Source organism: Microcaecilia unicolor, chromosome 6, assembly GCF_901765095.1.
Source record: "Microcaecilia unicolor chromosome 6, aMicUni1.1, whole genome shotgun sequence".
Taxonomy (NCBI): domain Eukaryota; kingdom Metazoa; phylum Chordata; class Amphibia; order Gymnophiona; family Siphonopidae; genus Microcaecilia; species Microcaecilia unicolor.
In genome coordinates, this window is record NC_044036.1 from 253,511,631 (window position 1) to 253,536,995 (window position 25,365).

General features: G+C 44.2%; 1 protein-coding gene across 1 annotated transcript in view; it reads right to left on the bottom strand.

Annotated features, from left to right (window-relative positions):
- Positions 1 to 18,457, bottom strand: part of TNFSF15 (TNF superfamily member 15) — a 49,392-nt gene extending 30,935 nt beyond the window's left edge. The window contains exon 1 of the mRNA XM_030206822.1: positions 18,242 to 18,457. Coding sequence (XP_030062682.1) covers positions 18,242 to 18,457 — 216 coding nt within the window. The remainder of the gene's footprint in view (positions 1 to 18,241) is intronic.
- Between the last annotated feature and the right edge of the window lie 6,908 nt (positions 18,458 to 25,365).

Here is a 25,365-nt window from a genome sequence, read left to right on the forward strand (position 1 = left end):
AGAAAGATGCTGTGGTATGTGAGCATTTGAGGCCCCAAAGGTCCTATTTCTAGATGTAAAGGTCCATTTTACATAGAGATTTCAGATCAGAAATGAGATGTCCGGTCAGGGTGTACTCAATTTCAGAGGTATCTTACAAAGGCTCTGCTGAATGTAGAGTGTTTAATATTTATTTACTAGTAAAAAAGGCCCGTTTCTGGAGCAAATGAAATGGGCGCTAGCAAGGTTTTCCTCCCCAATCCCCCCCACCTCTTCGTCGTTGTGAAGCCACTGACGCCATTGTTCCGCACCTTGTCAATGCACCTTCATCACCTTCTTCGTTCTGAAGCCACTGACGCCATTGCTCCGCCCTCGATGTGTGACGCCATTGCTCCGCCCTCGACGTCATCACGTTTGACGCGAGGGCGGGGCCCAGAGGGTGATTTCGGTGGCTTCACCACCACGAACCCTTCATGAAGGAAGTGACGTCAGTGGCTTGGCTTCAGTGACGTCAGTGTCTTCAGAACGTTGAGGGTCAGTTTTATTATATAGATTTTTAAAAAATGTATATTCTAAGAATAACAAAATAATATCTCTCTATATAAAACGCACCTCCAACGTTCTATGAAGCCTCTTTTAGCCAAAAGTGAAGGGGGTGAGATTGCATTGTGTCTGCCCCGCCCACGCGTCAAATGTGATGACGTCGAGGGCGGAGCAATGACACTCAACCAATCGCATCGCTCGGCAGCGAAGCGTCAGGGAAGGAGGCGGCGCTCTCGACGTCTAGCCTTCCCTTTGCTGTGTTCCGCCTTCTTCTGACGTCAAGGATGACGTCAAAAGAAGGCGGAACACAGCAAAGGGAAACCTAGACGTCGGGAGCGCCGCCTCCTTCCCTGACGCTTCGCTGCCGGAACCGCCACGGAGGTACATTTTAAAAGAAGAAAAAAAAAACGGATGCATGGATGCGAAGGGGGGGAGAAGAAGAGGGCGGGCCAGGCTGGGACATGGGAGAGAGAGGAGCATGGATGCGAGGGGGGGGGGGGGTCAAGGAAGGGAGAGAGGGGACTTGCTGGAAAAGGATGAATGGAGGCGGCAGGGGACAGAGGAGCATGGATTGCAGGGCAGGCCTCAGGCAGAGAGGGGAAATGCTGGATAGGGATGAATGGAGGGGGGCAGGTGACAGAGTAACATGGATGGCCATGGATTGGGACGGCAGGGCTCAGGGAAAGGGGAATTGCTGGATAGGGATGAATGGAGGGGACAGATGGGCATGGATGGATATGGATTGCAGGGCAGGCCTCAGGCACAGAGGGGAAATGCTGGAAAGGGATGAATGGAGGGGGCAGGGGACAGAGTAACATGGATGGCCATGGATTGGGAGGGCAGGGCTCAGGGAAAGGGGAATTGCTGGATAGGGATGAATGAAGGGGACAGATGGCCATGGATGGATATGGATTGCAGGACAGGCCTCAGGCAGAGAGGGGAAATGCTGGAAAGGGATGAATGCAGGGGGCAGGGGACAGAGGAGCATGGATTGCAGGGCAGGCCTCAGGCAGAGAGGGCAAATGCTGGATAGGGATGAATGGAGGGGGCAGGTGACAGAGTAACATGGATGGCCATGGATTGGGACGGCAGGGCTCAGGGAAAGGGGAATTGCTGGATAGGGATGAATGGAGGGGACAGATGGGCATGGATGGATATGGATTGCAGGGCAGGCCTCAGGCACAGAGGGGAAATGCTGGAAAGGGATGAATGGAGGGGGCAGGGGACAGAGTAACATGGATTGCAGGGCAGGCCTCAGGCAGAGAGGGCAAATGCTGGATAGGGATGAATGGAGGGGGCAGGTGACAGAGTAACATGGATGGCCATGGATTGGGAGGGCAGGGCTCAGGGAAAGGGGAATTGCTGGATAGGGATGAATGAAGGGGACAGATGGCCATGGATGGATATGGATTGCAGGGCTCAGGCCTCAGGCAGAGAGGGGAAATGCTGGAAAGGGATGAATGCAGGGGGCAGGGGACAGAGGAGCATGGATTGCAGGGCAGGCCTCAGGCAGAGAGGGCAAATGCTGGATAGGGATGAATGGAGGGGGCAGGTGACAGAGAGGCATATTTTCAAAGCACTTTGGGAGGCTAAGTTCCATATGTTTCTATGGAACTTTGGGAGGCTAAGTGCTTTGAAAATAAGCCTCAAAGTAACATGGATGGCCATGGATTGGGACGGCAGGGCTCAGGGAAAGGGGAAATGCTGGAAAGGGATGAATGGAGGGGGCAGGGGACAGAGGAGCATGGATGGCCACACACACACACTCTCTATCACACTGTGTCTCACATACACACTTGCACACACTCTCATTCTCACACTCACACCCAGACTCACTCTCTCTCACACACTCACACTTTCACTCTGACTCTCAAACAGTCACTCTCACATACACTCTCCCAAACATACACACTCCGAGGAAAACCTTGCTAGCGCCCGTTTCATTTGTCTCTGAAACGGGCCTTTTTTACTAGTATCACATAAAACAATATGAGAGCTTTATCCAGACTCCACAACCAGGGTTCTTCCAGGCTAAATTAAATAGGCTGTATTTTACAAACGATGTGTAGGAGAGCACATATATTTGCCTGCATGTACAGGGGTGAATTCTATAAATCACACCTAAAAAATTGGCACCAAAAAATGCTTAAGCACTATTCTATAAGCTGTGACTAAAGTTAGGTATGGTTTATAGAACAGTGCTTAAGCACAGAGATCACACATAAATTTAAGCGTGTCCATTTGCACCAATGAAAATGTGGTGCAAATTGCCCCTGCCTAAATTTATGCACAGAACACCCTTATTCTATTGCACACGTAACTCGAATCCACGTCCATGCTCCGCCCTAAAACACCCATGACCCTCCCATTTCTGCACCCCTTTTCCGGGATGTGTGTAAAATTTAGTCATGGATCACGCACCGAAATTTATGTGCGTACATGTTAATTGATTTCAATTAGCACTAATAATTGCTTCTTAAAAAGCCAATTATTGGCACTAATTGATTCATTATTTAATTAAATTGTATGGGCACACACCCAAATTTGTGTGCACAATTTTTGGCGGCTTTTAGGGGCCCTTTTACTAAGCCGCATAGGTGCCGACGCATGCCAAACGTGCATCAATTTCAAATTACTGCCCGGCTACAACATGGCCTGGGCGGTAATTTCATTTTTTATGTGCATCCCCTATGCGCGCCGGAAAATAATTTTTATTTTCCGGCACGCGGCGCTAACCAGATGGTAAAAGTCATCGTACGCGCATTGACCATTACCACCCAGTTAACGCGTGAGACCTTACTGCTAAGTGAATGGGTGATGGTAAGGTCTCAGACCCAAAATGGATGCACGTCAAATTTTCATTTCGCCGCATGTCCATTTTCAGCCAAAAATTTAAAAAAATGCATTTTTCACTGGTGCGCTGAAAAATGAATCTGTGCACGTCCAAACACGTGCCTACACTAGCACAGGCCATTTTTCATAGAATTAGGACAGTGGGAGGAGCCAGTTTACAAATAAATATTGAGAAAAAGAACATCACGAATCTGGTAGTTTCCATGTGGAAGTGCTGATTTTACAACTTCCATGTGCACATGATTCCGTTTCTATATATAGCTGTCCCACTTTACCAGGGCCAGTCTTAGCAAGTGTGGGGCCCTGTGCAGACCAATTTGGTGGGGCCCCATCCTAGCCCCTCCCCACCCTAGCCCCACCCCACCACAGCTCCGCCCCCTAGCTCCACCCCATTGATAAGATTATTCCATTTTTAGAAAATTTTTTATTTATGCAATTTCAAATAAAGACAAATGAAGCTAAACTTGTACAACTTGTACAAAAAAAACTGATTGAAATAATAAGCCCAATGCTATCATGAACCCCCCCCTCCCCAGAAATTCAGTTCAAGTGCACTACAATTAGTAGTTCCAATTCTCATAACTGTCACGTCTGTGGCCGTGACCACCCTCAGCCTTACCTTCTTTCTGGGGGTCAGCAGCTCTGCTGGCTTCTGTCTGTTTTTGTGTTAGTCTTGTCTCTGTTCTGGTGTGCTGGCTGCTTCCAGCATGAACCTGATTGCTTCACTAGACCTCACCTGTGTGGGCTATGTCTCTCTAGGGAGCCAGCATCTAAGATGGCTGCCACCAGCTCTGTGCCAGCTTCCAAGATGGCTCCTGCTTGTCTTTCCTGTGGGCTCACTTCCTATGTGTGTAAAGCCTCTCTTTGGGGTCAGTGTACTTCCTGCTTCTGTCCTGCTGCTGGTGACTCATCAGTGAGAGCCTTCATAAGGAAGTGCTGTGCTTGCAGTCAGGGCCTTTGCATAAGTGTTATGCTCTTAGGCCAGGTCAGGTTACTAAGTGTCTGCTGCACTACTGCTTAGCCTTTCTCTGGGTTCCAGCCCAGCTTCACTCTGTGTTTGTTGTCTTCCTGTGGGGGGTTCCTCCCTGCCACTGTGTATCTGTGGACTGCGGGTCCTTCCTGGCTTACCCTGGGTTGGGGTGAAGCCCTTGTCTGGGTTTGTTCTCTGTCTGTATGTGAAGTCTCAGCCTTTGTGAGTTCCCCAGTCAGTGTGTGGAACGGCTGTGGCTTCAAACCCTTGGCCTGTTATTCCTGGTTACTCTGTTTGCTCTGCTGCCTGCCCAAGACCCTTGGCATGTTATTCCTGGTTTGCTCTCTTTACCCTGAGTCCTGCCTTGCCTAGCCTGTGTGCCTACCCTGCTTGTATATCCTGTGTGTATAGCCTGAATCCTGTATCTGTCTAGCTAGTGTGTATTTCCTGGGTGATTATTCCTGTATCCTGTCTCCACCTAGCTAGAGGGTTTATCCTGTGGGTATTCCCGGATCCCCGTTCTACCTAGTGTGTTTGCTGCCCTAGTCCTTGTTCCGCTAGCTTCTCTATGCCTTGTGTTCCTTGGTCTGTCTTCTGGGTCTTGCTAGTGGCTGTGCAGCAGCACACTGTCTGAGTGTAGTTCCTAGTCTAGTCTCCCTCATGTTTCCTCGACCCAGGGTGGGTCCTCTGGATATTCAGTTCCTGCCTTATCCTGCAAGTCCTGCCGGCCACCTGCACTTCGGAGTTCAACTCCGGAGGAATGGTGGCTAAGTGCAGGTGAAGCTGTTCCTGTTTCGTCTGTTCTAGTTGCCTGCCTTGTACTACTCCAGTCCAGAGTTCCAGTACTGCTCTTCGGTGTATCCAGTTCCCAGGTGGTCTTGCCTGCCACTGCCGCTGCTCGGCAGTGGCCCAAGGGCTCACGAACTCCAGTCCTGCCTCGAGGACCTGACAGAATGCCAAGGCCCTCGAGAATGCGACAATAACAAAGGAGAATAAAGGAAAAATACTAAGAAAAGATCCAGTACTTTCAAATTCCCCTATTTTTCAATTTAAAAAGGTTCCTTGGAAATGGATTTTATATGTGCTCTTTTCCTCTCCTAAGCTGAACATGCTTAGAGAAATGCCCCTCTTTCTTGAGGTTACAATGCTATTTGCTTTGGAAACTCAAATTCTCCTAAATACACATGATCTGGCCAGCTTAGCAAGATAAGTACCTTTAGATGGACAATTTTTAGTCTGCCCACTTGGGATTCTTAAGGTTTTCAATAACTTTGGGCAAATTAAGTCTGACACTACTAGCCCTCTCCACTTGCCCCTGTCCCCACCCCTCACATTCACGCACCACTTTAGCTAACCTCTTGATCTTTTCCTGTCACTGCCCTTCATAAAACACTGAATTTTGACTTAATCACTGATGGGAGAATAATAGACTACTGCAATAGTATTTACCTTTAAAATGGCACAAAAGGGGTTTGAAACTTTCTTCTTCCTTATAAGAAAAGTTATCATCATACCTGGCTTGCCTTTGAATGGCAGTGGCACAAACTTGCTCCAGCTCGAGCTCCACTTGACTGTCTTTATTTATTTTTAAGTCACACTCACTCGCACACCGGCTCACCTCCGACCAGGCTCCAGGCAGCTTTCCCGCTCAGTGACTCCTGCCCGCCAAACAGGAAATACCTCATCAGAAGGCGGGACATTGAGCGGGAAGTGAAATGCTGGGGTGAGCCGTCGCTGCAACTCTCTGTCGGGAGCCGGGACCATCGTGCTGGCGCTGCAACTGTCTGTTGGGGCCGTCGGTGCAACTGTCGGGGTCCAGGGAGGCAGGAGGCTGCTGACGGCGGGCTCAGCGGAGGGTGGGCATCATGCCACAACGTGGCAGGAGCGGAGCGGTGGCGGCCGAGCGGGATCATTATGCAGTCGTCCGAGCAGGGGTCGGTCGGAGTGAGGCAGAGTTGAGGCGCGCTGCGCGGGGCCCCCTCTAAGCACGGGGCCCTATGCAGCCGCCTTGGTCGCCTCTGCCCAAGACCGGCCCTGCACTTTACAAACCTACATGTCTATGTGCTGCCAGTGAGGTAGTAATCCTGCAATTTCAATTTAGCTTTATTTTGGATGCAGAAATAAACATGGAGGATTAAGCAGAATTATTTTCTTAGAAACACAGAAACAGAGAAAAATGAAAGCAGCTAAACCTATCCACTCTGCCCATCCAAGCCATCTACTATCCTTTCTGCTTCCTTAGAGATCCTATGAATGTGCCCTAAATTTTTTTTAATTCAGATACAGTCTTCATCTACATCAGGATGTAATTCCACGAATTCAGCATTCTTTCTATGATGAAGTACTTCTGAGTCTAACCCTTTCACCTTCATCCTACACCCCCTCGTTCCAGTGCTTCCTCTCAATTGAAAGTGACTCACCTCCTGTGCATTTATGCCATGGAGGTATTTGAACATCTCTATCATGTTTCTCTTCTTCTGCCATTTTTCAAAGTATACATATATTGAGATTTTTAAATCTGTCCCAAAACACTTTATGCCAAAGACCACTGACCATTTTAGTAGCCACCACCTGGACTGTCTCTATCCTGTTTATATCTTTTTTAAGTTGCAGTCTCCAGAATTGTACACAGTACTCTAAATGAGGTATCACCAGAGACTTAAACAGAGTCACTATCACCTCCTGTTTCCTTCTGGTTACTCCTCAAATCCCTCATAAAACCCCTTTGAGTTGAAGTAAAACCTGACAGAATACATGTGTAGATTTTTGTCCTGCCCAAGGCATACCCAGGGCACACCCCTACCATGCCCCTCTGAAATCACTTGGGCCGATGCTCAGAACCTAATGCTGGCGCTAGAGCTGATTAATGCTGGACTAGCACCGACGTTAATCTGCGTAGAATGTTCAGAGGGCTGGAAGCAATGGCCATGCCAAAGATTAACACAAATTGTATTTAAATGTAGTCAAATGGATGTAAATGAGTTCATTTGCTATTCACTCCCAATACTCAGAGAACAGTGCACAAACAAACCCTGCTCTTACGGAAAGCAGTTGGAGCCGGCCAAAATCGGCTTTCGATTATACCGATTTGACCGACTTCAGGAGATCGCCGGCCATCTCCCGATTTGTGTCAGAAGATGGGCGGCAATCTCTTTCAAAAATCAGCTGGAGAGTGTCCTAATATTTATCCCAGCTTGAATATATGTGACTGTCTTTGGGAAAAGGTGAATAAAGTTTCAGATCCAAAATATTGAGAGTAGCTGATTTTTCATGTCATGGGTCCATAAGCAGAGTGACAAAGTTACGTATGAATTTCTGCAACTTTTTAATTTTTTTCACATAAAAGGATGGCGTTTGGACTGCTACATTACAAATTGTTTTCTCTAACCGAATTCTTTAAAACATCATTTTTTGCTTCTGGACACTTTAGTCATCTTTTTACAATGGCTACATAATTCCTTTTGGTTTTTCTCGAGTTTCTAAAGCAGAGGGTACCAGAGTACTGATAAATCTACTCTACACCATGCTTCTCCTGAAGCAGCCTAACCAAACAGAGATTAGAATCAGCCCACATCGATTTATCCCACAGTATGCAAAACATTGTGGCCTGAGATACTTGATCCCTTCCTCTGCTAGTGAATTCCATGCTAAGTTAGTCATTCATTAAAATCAATTGCCAAGACATTTTCTGTAGGTGTTGTACTGTGCTGTCTTAACAAAGTGTTTGGAGTCTTTCCTTAATTAATTTAGAAGCGGATGCAGGTGTGGAGAGAAGTGAATGGTTATCAAGACATCTGAGTACATTTTTATGGCTGCATCATGCAGGGAAGTGTTTCTTACAGAAGATAACACTGCACAAATCCAGACACAGGACACTGGTGCACTGCATATTAAAATGAATGGTAGTGAGGCTATTAGCTAGTTGGCTGTAATGCAGAGAAGTACATGAAAGACTTTAAGATAAGCATAATGATAGACTTGAACGCTGGGTCTGAGGAGGAATAGAAAGGTCAGTTGAGAGGATTTAATGGCATTTTTTTTCTTTTTGCTGCAAGCGTAACAATACCTGCAGCTTTTAAAGACAGAACAGGAGGTGATGGTTCTGTGCACAGGTCTAAGAACAAAAACTGTATCCGTGTATGTACAGAAATGTTGTTCTGTGCATAAATATCGATATCGCAAACATTTTTACAGAATTTTTAGTGAGGCTGATATTTATCTACACAAGAATATTCCAGTACATGTGCAGATGTGTACCAACACTTTCATTTTCCTCGGACATGTGCACAATACAAGATGGCCTTAGCATTAAACCTTGTGTACATCCGTTAGACTTAACCTGATTATCACATAAGTTCTATGGGCTTCAAATTGCAAATGATCAGCTTACTGCATTGGTGGGCAAAACTTTCTCATTACCTTCGAGTTAGCAGCCGTGTGCTTCAGCCATCGGCACATGCGCACGGCTTTCTGCATTGGCCACTGAGTGGGGAAAACTGCAGTCTGCTTGCCTATTAGAAGAGCATTTTAAAATATTGACAGTTTGGGGGTGGGGAGAAAGGTTTCAGGAACGGAACTGAGAAAAGGGTGGGTTAGTAGCTTAGATCTGGGACTATGAGCCAAGGTCTTTGATCTTACGATTAAAAAAGTTTTTGGAATATGGGATATTGGGGATAGTTTGGGAGAATGGGAATATATTTCTACTCAAATATTTTATCTTGCCACTGTAATTGTGATGGTTGAATATTGCTTAAAGCATTACTGGTTTGTAATGTTTTGTTTAAAACTTTCAATAAACAGAATGCACGCATGAAGCTGCTACTCGGACAACCTACAAGGACACATATCTCATGAAAAATCACTGTGGACCAGTGGCGTAGCCAGACTGCCAATTTTGGGTGGGCCTGAACCCAAAGTGGGTGGGCACAAAATTTTCTCTCTACCCCCCCCCCCCCCCTCCAGCAAAATGTAGTCACACTCAGATGCATTTGTCACACAGGGTAAAGTGCTGCTTTTCAGTGCATCAGATTTCAGACAATTTATTTAATAGCCTAATCCTTTTCAGTGAGCTTTCAGAGGCCAAAACCTCCTGCCTCAGGTCAGTACAATGCTGTTACGGTATCCTCTCCTGACCTAAGGAAGGAAGTATTGGTCTCTGAAACTTTATTAACACTATATTACTTTATCCTAAATTTAAAATAAAATTATTTTCTTTACCTTTGTTGTATGGCCATTTACTTTTTCTCATTGTGTTGCTCCAGTCTCTAGATTCTGCTTTCCTTCGTTTTCGCTTAACTCTTCTGCCAGGGTTTCCTGGCCATTTGTCATTTTTCTCTCCTTTTTCTTTGCTTTCTTCAATATTTTTCTCCCTCTCTCTGTGTCCAGATTTAATTCATTCTTACTATCCATTCTTTAATTTCCTTCATCTACTTATGGCTTTTCATCTTTTTCTCACCCTTGTTCTCCCCATGCCCCTTCCTCTTATTCTCCAATCTTTCACTACTCCCCCTTTCCATGCAGCCTCTCCTCTTTCTCTCCCCATCCTTCCAGTGTCTCCCCTCTCTCTCCCCATCCTTCCAATAGTCTCCCCTCTTTCTTTCTGCATCCTTCCATCCAGTGTCACCTCTTTCTCCCTACCCTTCCATCCAGCGTCTTCCCTCTTTCTCTCCACATCCTTCCATTTTCCCTCTTTCTCTGCCATCCTCCCATCTGTTTTCCCTCTTTCTCTCCCCATCCTTCCGTTTTCCCTCTTTCTCTGCCATCCTCCCATCTGTTTTCCCTCTTTCTCTCGCCATCCTTCCATTTTCCCTCTTTCTCCCCATCCTGCCATCTGTTTTCCCTCTCTCTCCCCATCCATCCGTTTCCCCTCTTTCTCTGCCATCCTCCCATCTGTTTTCCCTCTTTCTCTCCCCATCCTTCCGTTTTCCCTCTTTCTCTCGCCATCCTTCCATTTTCCCTCTTTCTCCCCATCCTGCCATCTGTTTTCCCTCTTTCTCTGCCATCCTCCCATCTGTTTTCCCTCTTTCTCTCCTCATCCTTCCATTTTCCCTCTTTCTCCCCCCATCCTGCCATCCATTTTCCCTCTCCCATTCAGGCCCACCAGCCCCAGCTCCCATTGCCGGCCACTGCTGCTTTTCCTGATGAGCAGCAGTGGCCGGCGCTACAAAAAGAAGAAGCGCTCAGCTGACTGAGCTGAGCGCCAACGGGTCGCTAAGGAAGAGAAAAAAATGTTTTAAAAAAAACGCGGCACTGCACGCAGCCTCGAAGCATTGGCTGCTGGCTCTGCAGGCTCCTTCCGTCTCTTACGTCACTGCCCCTGCTTCGCTACAGGGCAGTGATGTAAGAGACGGGAGGAGCCTGCACAGAGCCAGCAGCCAATGGTTCGAGGCTGCCTGCGGTGCCCCATTTTTTTAAAAACATTTTTTTCTCTTCCTTAGCGATGCGTTGGCGCTCGGCTCAGTCAGCTGAGCGCTTCTTCTTTTTGTAGCGCCGGCCACTGCTGCTCATCAGGAAAAGCAGCAGTGGCCGGCAATGGGAGCTGGCGCTGGCGCTGGGCGGGCCTGGACTGAAATTGGGTGGGCCTGGGCCCACCCAGGCCCACCCGTAGCTACGCCCCTGCTGTGGACATCCAGATAACCAGATCTATGAAGAGTTCTGGAGAAACAGGTTTGTAAACTGGTGCTCTAGCACCATATATTAAGATGTCAGAGGTATAAACATGAATGAATCTGTGTTATATACATGTTCCAAAGTTTTTTGTATTTTCAAATTGCCTATGCAAGTTTAAACAGATTTTAAACTTGCTGGTGAGCTTGAGGTTTTTAAAAAAACATATTTCGGTATTACATCATGGAAATTTGTATACTGAAACACTTAGGGGCCCTTTTACTAATCCACGTAAGCGCCTATGTGTGCCCAACGCGCACCAATTCCGAGTTACTGTCCGGCTACCGTGTGGCTCTTGCGGTAATTTCATTTTTGGTGCGGGTCCACTACACACGTCCGAAAAATATTTATTATTTTCTGGCACGCGTCAGCTATGCGTGTCAAGTGGCATGTGATGCGTGTAGGTCATTACTGCCCGGTTACGATGTGAGATTTTACCGCTAGGTCAATGGCTGGCAGTAAGGTCTCAGACCGAAAATGGATGCGTGGCAATTTTCATTTTGACGCACGTCCATTTTCGGCAAAAATTTTAAAAAGGCCTTTTTACAGGTGTGCTAAAAAATGATTCTGCACCGCTCAAAACACGGATCTACACTACCACAGGCCATTTTTCAGCACACTTTAATAAAAGGACCCCTTAAGAGTTTACTCAGACCCACTGGGACTTTGTTCTCAGAAAAGTCAGGAAGCATCCTGTTATCCTAGGAATGTGAATAGGGCACATATTTTCAGTTTGTCTGGCTTTTCCCCCCTGGTTTTCACACTTAAGGTTCACTTTATACATTTGTTTTACTAAAAATATTTCAATGTGCATTATAACCTTTTCAGTTATATGACAGCAGATAGAGTCAGGAAGTACTTTTTCACAGAGAGGGTGGTGGATGCCTGGAATGCCCTCCCAGGAGAGGTGGTAGAGATTAAAATGGTGATAGAATTTAAATATATGTGGGATAAACATGTGGAGGGGCATTTTTGAAAAAAACATCCAAGTCAGAGTTAGGATTTGCATCTTAGAGCCATTCCATTCCGTTCTATTCGGTTGCATATATACCGTTTAAATCAACTAAGGAATCAAAGCAGTTTACAGAACATATAGGACTTCAAAGCCTTCCTAAACTTTAAATAATTGCTCGAATAAAGACAGGAATAATATTCCAAATCTTACAAGACTGATAAGCCAAAGAACTATCATGTATACTTTTATAACACACATTTTTGACAGAAGGAAAACCTAATCTTAAAAACAGAGGTAGAGTGAACTGTCGTTCTACTAAGAGGGTAAATTATTAGCCGATTGTAAGAAATTGGACAATCACCTGTGAAGATCTTATAAACAAAACAGGCCACTTTAAAGTCCACCCGCGCTTTCACTGGCAACCAATGAAGTTCTCTCAAAATAGGTGACACGTGATCGTATTTATTACAGCCAAATATCAATGTGGCTGCAGTGTTCTGTAACAGCTGTAATCTATTCAATAACTGAATTTCCTTATGAAAATGGCTCTCTGATAGATGCATTTGCACAGAAGGGACTAAATTCTATAAATGACACTGAAAAATCAGTGCTGGAAAAATCTGCGCTAAGTGCTATTCTATAAACTACGCTCAAAGTTAGGTGCCATTTTTAGAGTAGTGTGTAGTGGTGGGAACTGCACCTAACTTTAGATGTAAGAATTTACACCAACTAGACCTTGGTGTAGATCCTTGAGCCTAAAATAGGCACATATCCCTCTTATTCTATAACGGCACGCATAAATTGCGGGAACGCCCCATGACCCTCCCATTGCTGCGCTCCCTTTTTGGAGCTGTGCATAATATTTACATGCGGAGGTTCAGCTTTTCTGGAGTGAACTCAACCAGTATCACACACTACTTCCCTGATCCTCTCCTATTGTACTGCAGCCTAGCTTAAAGTGGAGTCCTCTCAACTTCTTGAGCTCCCTCCTGGAAACTTCTGTATCGGGGCCTCCCTGAATTCTGGCTCAGGGAATTTAACACCCTCCTGGCCTGAGCCCCACCTCCTCTGTCTCAGGTTCAGCCTCAGCAGACTTGTGCCACCTACTGCAAGGTGGCTGAACTGTATCAACAGTGAGGGAGTACCCATATACCATCTACTCTCTCACATTTATCTATCTATGGGGCCCTTTTACTAAGCTGCATAAGTGTCTACGCGCACCCAACATGCGCCAAAATGGAGTTACCACACAGCTACTGTGTGGCCCTTGTGGTAATTTTATTTTCTGGCGGATGTCAGCTACGCGCGCCAAGTGGCATTTGGCGTACATAGGTCATTACCGCCCGGTTACTGCATGAGACTTTACCGCTAGGTCAATGGCTGGTGGTAAGGTCTCAGACCCAAAATGGACGCACGGCAATTTCGATTTTGCCGCACGTCCATTTTCGGCAAAAAATTTAAAAAGGGCTTTTTTACAGGCGTGCTGGAAAATGGATTGGCGCACGCCCAAAACCCGCGCCTACACTACCGCAAGCCATTTTTCAGCACACCTTAATAAAAGGACCCCTATATATTCCATCTTTGTTTACACCCTATGCTGTCTATTAAAATGTTTTATTATGTATTGTGTTGACACTGTAAGTATACTATGCCATACTTTGAACAGTTGTTTGAATATTTTTACTGCTGTAATTGTTGCTTATGATTGACTTATTCTTGCTGTACACTGCCTTGAGTGAATTCCTTCAAACAGGTGGTAAATAAATCCTAATAAATAAAATAAATAAATAAATAAATATGAGTCCCTCAGATTTAATCTGTTGGGGGAAGTGAATATTGAGACTCTGGGAGGGAAAGGGAAACTTCTATTTTGAAAATTGAGGTTAGTGGCAATTAAAAGCATATTGCAGGCTTGGGTATCTGCAGAAGCCCCATCGGTCTGGAGTTGGAGGAATTAGGTGCATGCCCTGGCCCTGTGGGAAGCTCAGGATGCTTCATCATTTCATAAATGCACACAGAGGTTCTTGCTCATTTGAGAGGATTTTATTAACACATTGACACAATTGGGTCGTAGTTCTCTGTTAAATAAACTATGCTTATAAAGGACTGGCAGAGGTAACATATGTGCACCATTATTCTGTAATTAAGCATGTAACTCGAAGCCATGTCCCCGTTTCACTTCGCAATGCCCATGACCCTCCCATTTCCATGCCCCCTTTTTTGGACTGCACATAAATTTCAGGCACAGATCCCGTACTAAATTTACACACGGTCCCAATTAAATCTAATTACTGCCAATAACTGCTTGTTAAAAAGCCAAAACACAAAAAGGTCAGCACACACATATCTGAATCTCCACTACCCCAGCTGCAAAGGACTAAAATATAAAACAACATATGCATCCAGCTTCTCTTATATAAGCACGCAAATAAGGAATGTACTTCCAAACGTCATGAAAACAATGCACGACCTAACAAACTTCCGGAAATTGCTAAAAACCAACCTGTTCACAAAGGCATACCAGAATGATCCAACCTAAACACCTGAACCCTTCAACACAATCGAAACTACTACCAGAATTGGACAAAACTTAACTCTCTCTCCTGAATACTTATATACTCAATCATCTTACCGGAATTGGCGATCACCATCATGGTACTATGCAAGCCACATTGAGCCTGCAAATAGGTGGGAAAATGTGGGATACAAATGCAATAAATAAATAAATAAATAAATAAATAAATAAATAATTGGCACTAATTGGCTTATTATTCAATTACATTGTGTGTGCAAATATGGAACGCGCCTAAATTTGCACATGCAATTTTTGGCGATATTTATAGAATCATGGGATTACTGTGAGTCAACATGCTGAAACAGGCTACAGTTAAGGGGTTTTTTTTGGTGGTTTGTCTGTTTCCGCATATTACCACATTTTTCTGTCAGGGGTGTGGCATGGGCAGAAAGTGGGCATGGAAGCATTAGCCAGCTAGTATGTTACACGTACTGCATGCTAACTGGACAATGCAGATTTAATGCACGATCACTTACCACTTCCTAAAAAGGAGGTACTACATGCTTCTGCATTAACCAAGTGCAGGTACCATGCACTACAATGTTAATGCACAACCTGCAACAAAAATTTGTGGTAATGACCCTTCTTGATGGAAGGTGGGTTCGGAGCTTGACAAACGTTAAAATCTCACGTTGTAGCCTGTTAAACCCAATATTTAATGCTTTTTTTTTCAAAAGGGGCCCCTAAATACTATTAAGGTGTACTAACAAACCAAATATGTGCTAACATATGCACATTGCTATTCTGATGATCTCGATCAAGGCTGAAATTAACCCCCGGTCTAGAATTCCTCCTTGAATTGTTCACCCATAACACATCTCTCTTCATCTGTGTTCTTACTGACAAGCCTGCTTATATCTTAGACACAAGCTGCAAATAATTTTTTTACAAGTGATAGCACATTCCGCTGAAGACACACTGTTTAAGCATACAGCATGAGAGAACAAATCAATGGAATTCATGACAACATTCATTTTAAACCCCAGTGCTAGTCTGGACTATCTAATTGATTTATCCCAGTATTCTACTTGGCCCGACTGTAATTGGGAAATAATATTCTTTTCCTTCCCATTTGGAAGCTGTGTGTACTATAGTGAAAAACTGCCTCCAAACCATCCATCTCAAAGGTCTTTCTGACATATAAATGTACTATTACAACTGCAAATTACTATTATTACCAAGCCTTCATTCTCTGAGGATATATCATCAACGTCCACAGACTTTCGGTCCTACGGTCCAAGTGGTTATGGGATACCGACAGAATAGTGTAAGCCACCTTCCCCTGCCTTCACGATTCCCCAGAACTCTCACAGGTGCTGAAGGTTGATTAGAGTCACCTGCTACATGATATTGCAGAAGACACCATAGCCAGGCTGTTTTTTCCATAATCTGGAATGCTGTACTTATGTTGTGTACATCAGAATACCTTGTAAACATTGGCATGACAGCACAGGCCACACACCTCTACTTACTGCAAAGATGAGCCATTGAATATGCACTAAAAATAATATCCTTCAGTAAATCCCACTGGGTTTAAGATGTGTTATCCTTTACTTATGTCTAAATCAAACCTGTATCCTTTCTTCCCCTCTAAACACATGCACATGTGTAATATTCATGAGGGATGGGCAATGAACACCATCAGGTAAATTTTCAGCAGCGATCACATATTTTGAAACACTAGTCAATATGTTTAAATATATATATTCAGATGCCCTAAAGCACTATTATCCTTTACAGAATACTAGCCTCAGGGGACTTAAATGGAGACATCCAGATATTGAACTGTAACATAGTAACATAATAAGAGATGGCAGATAAAGACCTGAATGGTCCATCCAGTCTGCTCAACAGTCACATTCATTACCAATCAAGATTAAATCAACAATAAACGTGGTATTATATACCTGGTAATGGTCTTTCTTTGCTGTTACTGGGACATAGACTGTAGAAGTCCTCCCAGCTCTGTTCTTACGTTCCAACTACTGGAGTTGCCGTCAAGCTCACTTCAGCCTATCTGAATCTGTCTTGCCATTTGCGGGACAAAGATCGTAAAAGTCTACCCAGCACTGTCCTCACATTCCACATTACTGGAGTTTTCGTCAAAGCTGTCTCCAGCCCATCCTAAATTGCTATATGTGGGACTCAGACCATAGAAGCCAGGCCAGCACCAGCCTTAGTTGATACAGCCAGAGTTACCATCTAAGCACCACTTGACATGCAAACACATATGCAAACATTTAACTTTTATTAAACCATTCATTTTCTAATTAGAGATGCTCTGTGTTCATCCCATGCCGATTTAAATTCCGCAGTTTTTTTCTACACCATCTCCCTCAGGAATGCATACCAGGCATCAACCACCCTCTCCATAAAAAATAATTTGCTGACATTACTCCTAAGTCTACCACCCCACAACCTCAATTTATGTTCTGTAGTTTTACCATTTCCCCTTCTCTGGAAAAATATTTGTTTCTATATTAATGCCTTTCAAGTATTTAAACATCTGTATCATATCTCCTCTGTCCCCCCTCTCCTCTAGGGTATACATATTCAGGTCTTCCAGTCTCTTCTCATACAAATTCTGGCATACGGTCTATGTCCATCGACTTCAATGTGGTCACCACCTCTGGCTACATTTGCAGCTACGATATTCAGAAAATATGTGATGAATTCTACATATGGCGCTAAAAAAAAATTGGCCCTGAAAAAAGTGCTATAAACCATGCTTAAAGTTAGACATGGTTTATAGAATACAGCTTACGCCCGGGAATAGCAGCTAACTCTATGCACGGCCATTTGCACCAACTGAAATGTGGTGCAAATGCCATCCCCCTCATTCTATAACAACGCTGGTAAATGTTAGGAATGCCCCCATTCCACTCATGACCATGTCTGTGCCTCCTTTATGAGCTCTCGCGTAAAATTTAGGTGTGGATCTTGTGCCTAAATTTACATGCGTATATTTCAATTAATTCTAATTAGTGCCAATAATTGGTTGCTAACAAGCCACTTGTTGGTGCTAATTAGCTTGTATTCAATTAAATTGCACACTCAAATTAGGAGCACGGCCAAATTTGCGCTCACAATTGTTAGCAATTTTTGTAAGTTTTGGGGATATAGGTACAGGTAAGTGGTTTAATATATAACTGTTTCCTGTAGGCTTAAATTAAACTGCATAGCTATACCGATAATGGATGAATATCACTGCCATATGTATAGTTAGACGTTTTGCTCACATTTTACCACGGCACTATCTGGACAGCTCCATGGTGGTTAAAAGGATTTTCACTGGCAATATCTGAATACTGACACTGAAAATCCTCAGATAGGGGGTCCCATGTTTATGTGTTTATATGGTTTCATTATTTAACCACTGTGCATCATCTTACACAATATTTTGGTTCAAACAGTATTTGATAACTTTAAAATTTAAATTAAATTAAAACTAGATTATTCAAATTGCAGGCTCAACAGATACACTAAAAAGTTACAATAAACTAAAAAGAAATCACAGGCATCAGATTTTTTTTTCCAATATATCAGCCACTGTGGCTGTCTCCCCCCCCCCCCCCCCCCCTTTGGTTCTTTATTTTATGAAGTGTGTTTCACTCTGTGAGCTCTAGCATAAATGTATCGCTCTTGCACAAAACCTTCCATTCTGAAAAGTTCTGTATGAGAGAATCAAATCATTTCCTACCTGAACGGCGGAGTCGGCTTCCTTTGCAGGCCTGCGCTGTCCACTAAATAAGTAGACCATAGATATTCCCTGAACAATGACACAAATGAGGCAGCAAGCCAGAGCCAGCTGCGCTTTCCTAAGATTCACATCTTTGCTTGGTTTCTTCTCGATCCTTTGTTTTGTCCTGCTGACTTCCTCTTCTTCCACCTGCAGTACTTCAGTAGTGGAGTCCATATTTCTGACCTGCAGCTTCGCACGTGTGCCTTTAACTTTACTGTCTCCTCGTCAGAGAGCACCTGCTCTGGTAGCTACATTGCACCGAGACCATCTATTATATAAGGGTGATCACAGAGACTGGGATACATCCTTTCCCCCCGGCTCTCTTCCCCCCCATAAACATACACACCCTCCGGAGGAGTGTACCTACCGCCTACAGTAGAAACCAAGTTGAGCAGAATCTTGTTATGTGCAGTTATGTTGGTTTTCTGTTTGGACTTTGGAAAGCACCGGAAGGTGGAATTGAGTGTAACCGGGTTAGTTTAGTCAGGCGGCAGTTAAGAGGCTAAGAGCATCTTATTCCTGCTCTGTGTGCTCAGGGTGAGGCAGGAAAGAAAGCGTAGAAGTCTGAAGGTGAAAGTAAGTTGCATCTAGGGAATAAGAACGGCTTGCAGATGTGTGGGTGGTTGTTTTCACCGAGGCGCAGGAAAAGGAAGGGCGATAAGAAAGCAAGCCAAAGAGTTGCATAGATTACAATGAGGCATGAGTAAACCGCAATTATGCTATTACATAACGTTGTTTGATTCCACTTACAGTGTGAGAGGAAAGAAGCGGAACGTGAAACGGGGGGAGGGGGTGGAATGATCTGTTGCTACCTCGTCCTCTCTCGTGTGTATGTTCCATCTATTGTTTGAGCTTCGCACTGTGAGACAACAGAGTCACTAATTCTTTTCTAGAAAGAAGGTTGATGGTACTAAGATGGCCTTTGGATATGGGGAGGGAATATCTCGTATTCTGCACCCCACCTACTATAGTGCTCAATAATTCTGCTCATTCCCATGCTCCCTTGTTGTGCCTGCGAGGAGGCAGGAGAATGCTACCACAGGAGAGAAGGGGATTTCTGGATTCAGGTTGTGCATTTTTCAGTTGCACCTCAAAGTGATTTACCGTAGGTAATTTCCTATTCCCAGAGGGTTTACGATCTAGTTTTTTTTACCTGACACAGTGGGGTCCTTTTACCGAGTTATGGAAGCACTAGCAGGTGCTTACTGGAACTTAAAAAGGTTTACCATGGAGCATGCTCAGGTGTCTTGCGGTAAGTTCCAGGTTGGCGCATGTACACTACGCACTAAGGACCCCTTTTACTAAGCCGCGTAAGCGTCTACACATGCCCAACATGCATTAAAATGGAGTTACCAATCGAATACCACATGGCTCTTGCGGTAATTTCATTTTTGGCGTGCATCCCAAAAAATATTTTTATTTTCGGACACGTATAACGGACACGTGCCGAGTAGCATTTGACGCGCATTGGTCATTACCGCCCTGATTCTTTACTACCAGGTCAATGGCTGGCAGTAAGGTCTCAGACCCAAAATGGATGTGCAGCAATTTTGATTTTGCCGCACATCCATTTTCAACAAAAAGGCCATTTTTACAGGCACACTGAAAAATGGTTTGCGCGCGCCTTTGTAAAAGGACTCCTAAAAGTTATTTTAATTTTTACCCTAGAGGGGGCATATCTGAGGTACGGAGAGGGGCCGTTTCTGTGGTAATCAGCGCAGCTAGTTTGCCATGAGCTAACTCATTAGCACATGATTAACATGTGAGATTGAAGGGGGGCAGACTCAAGAAAAATGTCAGGAAGTATTTTTTCACGGAGAGAGTAGTGGATGCTTGGAATGCCCTCCCGTGGGAGGTGGTGGAAATGAAAACGGTAACGGAATTTAAACATGCATGGGATAAGCATAAAGGAATCCTGTGCCGAAGGAATGGATCCTCAGGAGCTTAGTCAAGATCGGGAGGCGGGACTGGTGGTTGGGAGGCAGGGATAGTGCTGGACAGACTTGTACGGTCTGCCAGAGCCGGTGGTTGGGAGGAGGGGCTGGTGGTTGGGAGGCGGGGATAGTGCTGGGCAGACTTATATGGTCTGTGCCCTGAAGAGCACAGGTACAAATCAAAGTAGGGTATACACAAAAAGCAGCAAATATGAGTTATCTTGTTGGGCAGACTGGATGGACCGTGCAGGTCTTTTTCTGCTGTCATCTACTATGTTACTATGTGAGCCCCAGTGGTGTAGCTACGGGTGGGCCTGGATGGGCACAGGTCCACCCAATCTTGGCTCAGGCCCACCCAGCTGCAGCACCACACTGCTCTCTTCCCCCCTCTCCTCCACGGCCACCTGCTATCTGCACTCCGGTCTCTGAACCCCTTCCCTCCTTGGTGTCGGTACAGGCGTCCTCGGCACATGCAGCGATTCATTTTTGCTGCTTGCGCCAGCCCCGTAGGCTTTCAAGTGCTGCATTCCACCAGACAGGAAACAGGCAATGATGTCAGCGAGGGCAGGGCATGGCAGATGGAAGCCTGTGGGGCTGGTGCAAGCAGTGAGAATGAATTGCTGCAGGCGCCGAAGACGCCTGTACCAACATTGGGGAGGGACGGAGTTCAGAGACAGGACGCGCAGATGCCAGGACACTGCAGAGGAGAGGGAGAAGATGTGGGGTTGTTGAAAAGAAACTCTTAGATTCTTAAAGAAAGATATTTGTGATGTGTGGTTGAGTGTGAGGGGGGGGGGGGGGGGGCATGTGCGTGTGAAAGGTCCTATCCAATTTACCTCTGTTCCCATCCAAAATACCGAGTCTGGCTATGCCTCTGGTGAGCCCTTACCGCCTACAAAGCAGGTGGTGGAAAAGGCTCACGCGCTAATGGCAAACAGCGCATGGCCATTAATACTAAAATCTGAAATTTGGCCATCGCAGTTCTGCACTAAAAAATAGCTTTAGTGCACAGGAAAGACCCATGTAATGATGCATTAAGGCCACGTTTTAGTGCTGCTTTGTAAAAGGGCCCCAATGTGACTAATCAAAAGGAGCCAATTTAGGATTTCAGTGCTTATTTCTTAGTCTACCATACTAAGCTTAGGCTACTGCACTCCATAGAAGTGCATGGGGAAGATATACTATGGCACCACTGGCGCATTTCTCCTTCTTTCTTCTCTCCTTCCTCCACTGATATTATTCTTTCCTCTTCTGCTGATATTTTTCTCAGTTCCAAATTCTGAGAGTTTATTTAGCATAACAAAATTTGTACATGTTGCCAAATAGAAAATAAAATAACATAGTAACAGTAGATGATGGCAGATAAAGACCTGCATGGTCCATCCAGTTGGCCCAAGATAAACTCATAGTATAAGGTATCATGAGATAGTACATAGGTATACTTGATCTTGATTTATCCTTGCCATTTTCAGGGCACACACCATAGAAGTATGCCTGGAACTGCCTTGTACGCCAACTTCTGAAATTGTCATAGAAGCTCGACTCCATCCCATCCAAATCTGTCAGGGCATAGACTCTAGAAGTCTGGTCAGCACTAGTTGCGTCTCAAATTTTGGTTGATAGGTAGGGGAGACAGTTCTTTTTATGGATTTTTTTGTTTGTTTTTTTTAAGTTGTGCACTGTATCAGGTCAAGAAATAGAAATGATCAATTAATTGAAATTAATAAATTAATGACAGTGCTAAAAACAATATTTGATTATGCAACTTTATAAGAGCCCTTTTCCATGATTTACATGGGGAGAAAAGCTGTGTAAATTGCCTTTCTCCTGCAAATGTAACAGAAAGTTCATTCTCTGCAGAGTTTATAGTTTGATGAAGGTAGACAGTTGAACAGACAAGGAAAATAATTGTTTGGAATGAATGGGGGATAATATTATAATGTGAAAGCAGGGATCAGTCACAAAGCTGAATATTGGATCTTCCAAAATGGTTTATATAAGAAAAAATGGGCAAAAAGGCATAACTCAAGGAGGCAGAACAGCTGTTAGTTTCAGAATAAACATTGTGAAGATAAAGTGAGAAAAAGAGAAGGAGATGGATGAATAGACCTCAAATGTAGGCAGCACTCTCATCTTAGGTCCAGACTGGAGTCAAGGAAAAAGCATCTGGCATTTTCAAATTTAAGTAAACATTTCTCAAAGGGGAGTGGGTGGAAATCAGTGACTAGAGCAATCACCTCTGGGTGGATAAACAGAGGGGCATGTTTACTAAAGGTAGTAAAGAGTTTACACTTTCAACATATTAACAGCCAATTAACATGTGGTAAGTGAAATGGTAATGTGGTGGCTGTTGGCGGGATGTCCAGTATCTCTGCGCAATTCAGCACACAGACATGTCAAGCACATTACTCACTGACAGTGCTCGATGATTACTATGCACTAACTGGCCAGGGCACTCTCTGGCCAATAATCAGATCTATTTAAACAGGCCAGGAACGGCTCCTGGCAGGTTAAATAGCATTTTACCGGCAAAGTGCTAATATTCAGTGTGAGATAACCAGTTATCTCCACTGAATATTAGTGCTTAGTGCATACCCCCAGATTCTATATAGTGCGGCTTGAATTTTTTTTGTTACATTTGTACCCCGCGCTTTCCCACTCATGGCAGGCTCAATGCGGCTTAATTGGGGCAATGGAGGGTTAAGTGACTTGCCCAGAGTCACAAGGAGCTGCCTGTGCCTGAAGTGGGAAGCGAACTCAGTTCCTCAGGACCAAAGTCCACCACCCTAACCACTAGGCCACTCCTCGCATGTGCAAATCAGGTCGTATTCTGATTAGTGTGTGCAACTTAATTATATAAGTACATAAGTATTGCCATAGTGGGATAGATCAAAGGTCCATCAAGCCCAGCATCCCGTTTCCAACAGTGGCCAATCTAGGTCACAAGTACCTGGCAAGATCCCAAAACAGCACAATACATTTTATGCTTCTTATCCTAGAAATAAGCAGTGGATTTTCCCCCAAATGGATTTTCCTCCAAGTCCATGTATTTGTTCAGATCGGAATTGGCTAACACCATTAACGGTTATATGTAAGCCACATTGAGCCTGCAAAAAGGTGGGAAAATGTGGGATACAAATGTAACAAATAATAATAATAATAAAAATGGCTTATGGACTTTTCTTATAGGAAGCTATCCAAACCTTTTTTAAACCCTGGTAATCTAACTGCTTTTACTACATTCTCTGGCAATGAATTCCAGAGTTTAATTACACATTGAGCGAGGAAATATTTTCTCTGATTCGTTTTAAATTTACTACTTTGTTACTTCATTTCACGCCCCCTAGTCCTATTATTTTTGGAAAAAGTAAACAATCGATTCACTTCTACCCGTTCCATTTCACTCATTATTTATAGACCTCTATCATATCTCCCCTCAGTAATCTCTTCTCCAAGCTGAAAACCCCTAGCCACTTTAGCCATTCCTTATAGGGAAGTTGTTTCATCCCCTTTATCATTTTCGTCGCCCTTCTATGTACCTTTTCAAAGTCCACCATATCTTTTTTGAGATGCGGTGACCAGGACTGCAAACAATAATTGCCACTTAAGCAGTTATAGACAGTAATTGCCATTAATTAGAATTTACGAGCACAACTGTCTATGCATATTCTGTAAAGTGATGCACATAAGTTCTAAGATGCAGATTAGAAAAGGGGGCGTGGCCATGGCATGGAATGGGCGGGTCATGGTGTTTCTAAAAACTATGTGCAGTTATAGAGTACATCCACTCTGCACCTAAGTTAGACGTAGGCATTTGGCGTAAATGGCCATGACTAAATTTAGTAATGTGGATGGACGCTAGGTGTATTCTATAAACCTTGCCTAACTTTAGGCATAGTTATAGTTTCAGCACTGATTTTAAGGCGCCATATATAGAATCTAGCCTATAGTGGCTAACCGGCTATATTGCGTGATATAACTGGCTAGCTGTGATTATTCAGTGCATCGCCGGCTAAGTTTGATGGCCAAATCGGGCTGCCCAAATAGCAGGCCTATCTTTGGCCGCTATAAACGTAACCAACCAGTGCTGAATATTGACTTGGGTGCTTAAGTTTAAACCGCCCCCCCCCAAAAAAAAACAAAAAAACCTAACTGGATATACAATGCCAGTCACCGGAAATGGTCAAGCATTGAATATCCAGATTCTGTACCGATCACAGGACTTAACTGCCCTGCCTCCCACGGGCTGAATATCGGCCAGTCTATGTCCAGACTCTGTCCATACCCCACCCCATGTAGGATTTTTACTGTGCTGCCTGTTTTTGCAAGGCCTACACTAATAGTTAGTGTATGCCAAAACCTGCACTGTCTGTTTAACGTGATTTAGTAAACATGCCCCAAAATTCATGCTCATTTTGTGAGATTTTGCTTAGGTCTGGAAAACACAGATACTTTCATATCAGATTTCTGCTGTTTTTTTCTATTCTGTATATTTCTATTCGCTTTCTGTGTTTTTATTCAATTGAAAGGATACTCTGGAATGAGGGGGCATAGGATGAAGCTGAAAGAGGACAGGCTCAAAAGTAACCTGTGGAAATACTTCCTTCAAGGAAGGGTAAATTCGTAGATGACCTCCCTGGTGAGACGGACAACTGTATTGAATATAAGAAATCTTGGGATGAGTACATAGGGATCCCTGGTGAGTGCATAGGATCCCTGGTAGGGAGAGTAGATGGCATAGATGAGCAGACTGGTCTCTTTATCTGCCTTAATTTTGCTATATTTTCTGTGTTAGTATATACTGTTTCTTGTAGGTAGGTCTTCAGGTAGCTCTATGTATTAAATATTGTCCTTGCAGAAGATTATTGTCTTGCAGAAGATAGATGGTTGAATTGTTTCATTGTTATCTTTTCTTGAATGAATGTTTCCTGAATTGTATTCATTATTATTTATGGTGATGATGCTATGGGGCTCCATTTTTTAAATGAAAAAAACGTTAAGTGTCATTAAAGCAGCATTTGGAGACGTTTTGCTCGCCAAAACGTTCAAATAACTATTTTTGAAACCCATTTTCTAAACATTTTTCTATGCTGCTCCTCCATAGTGTGTTCAAATCACAAAGGGGGGGGGGGGGTGTCGGGAGTCGTG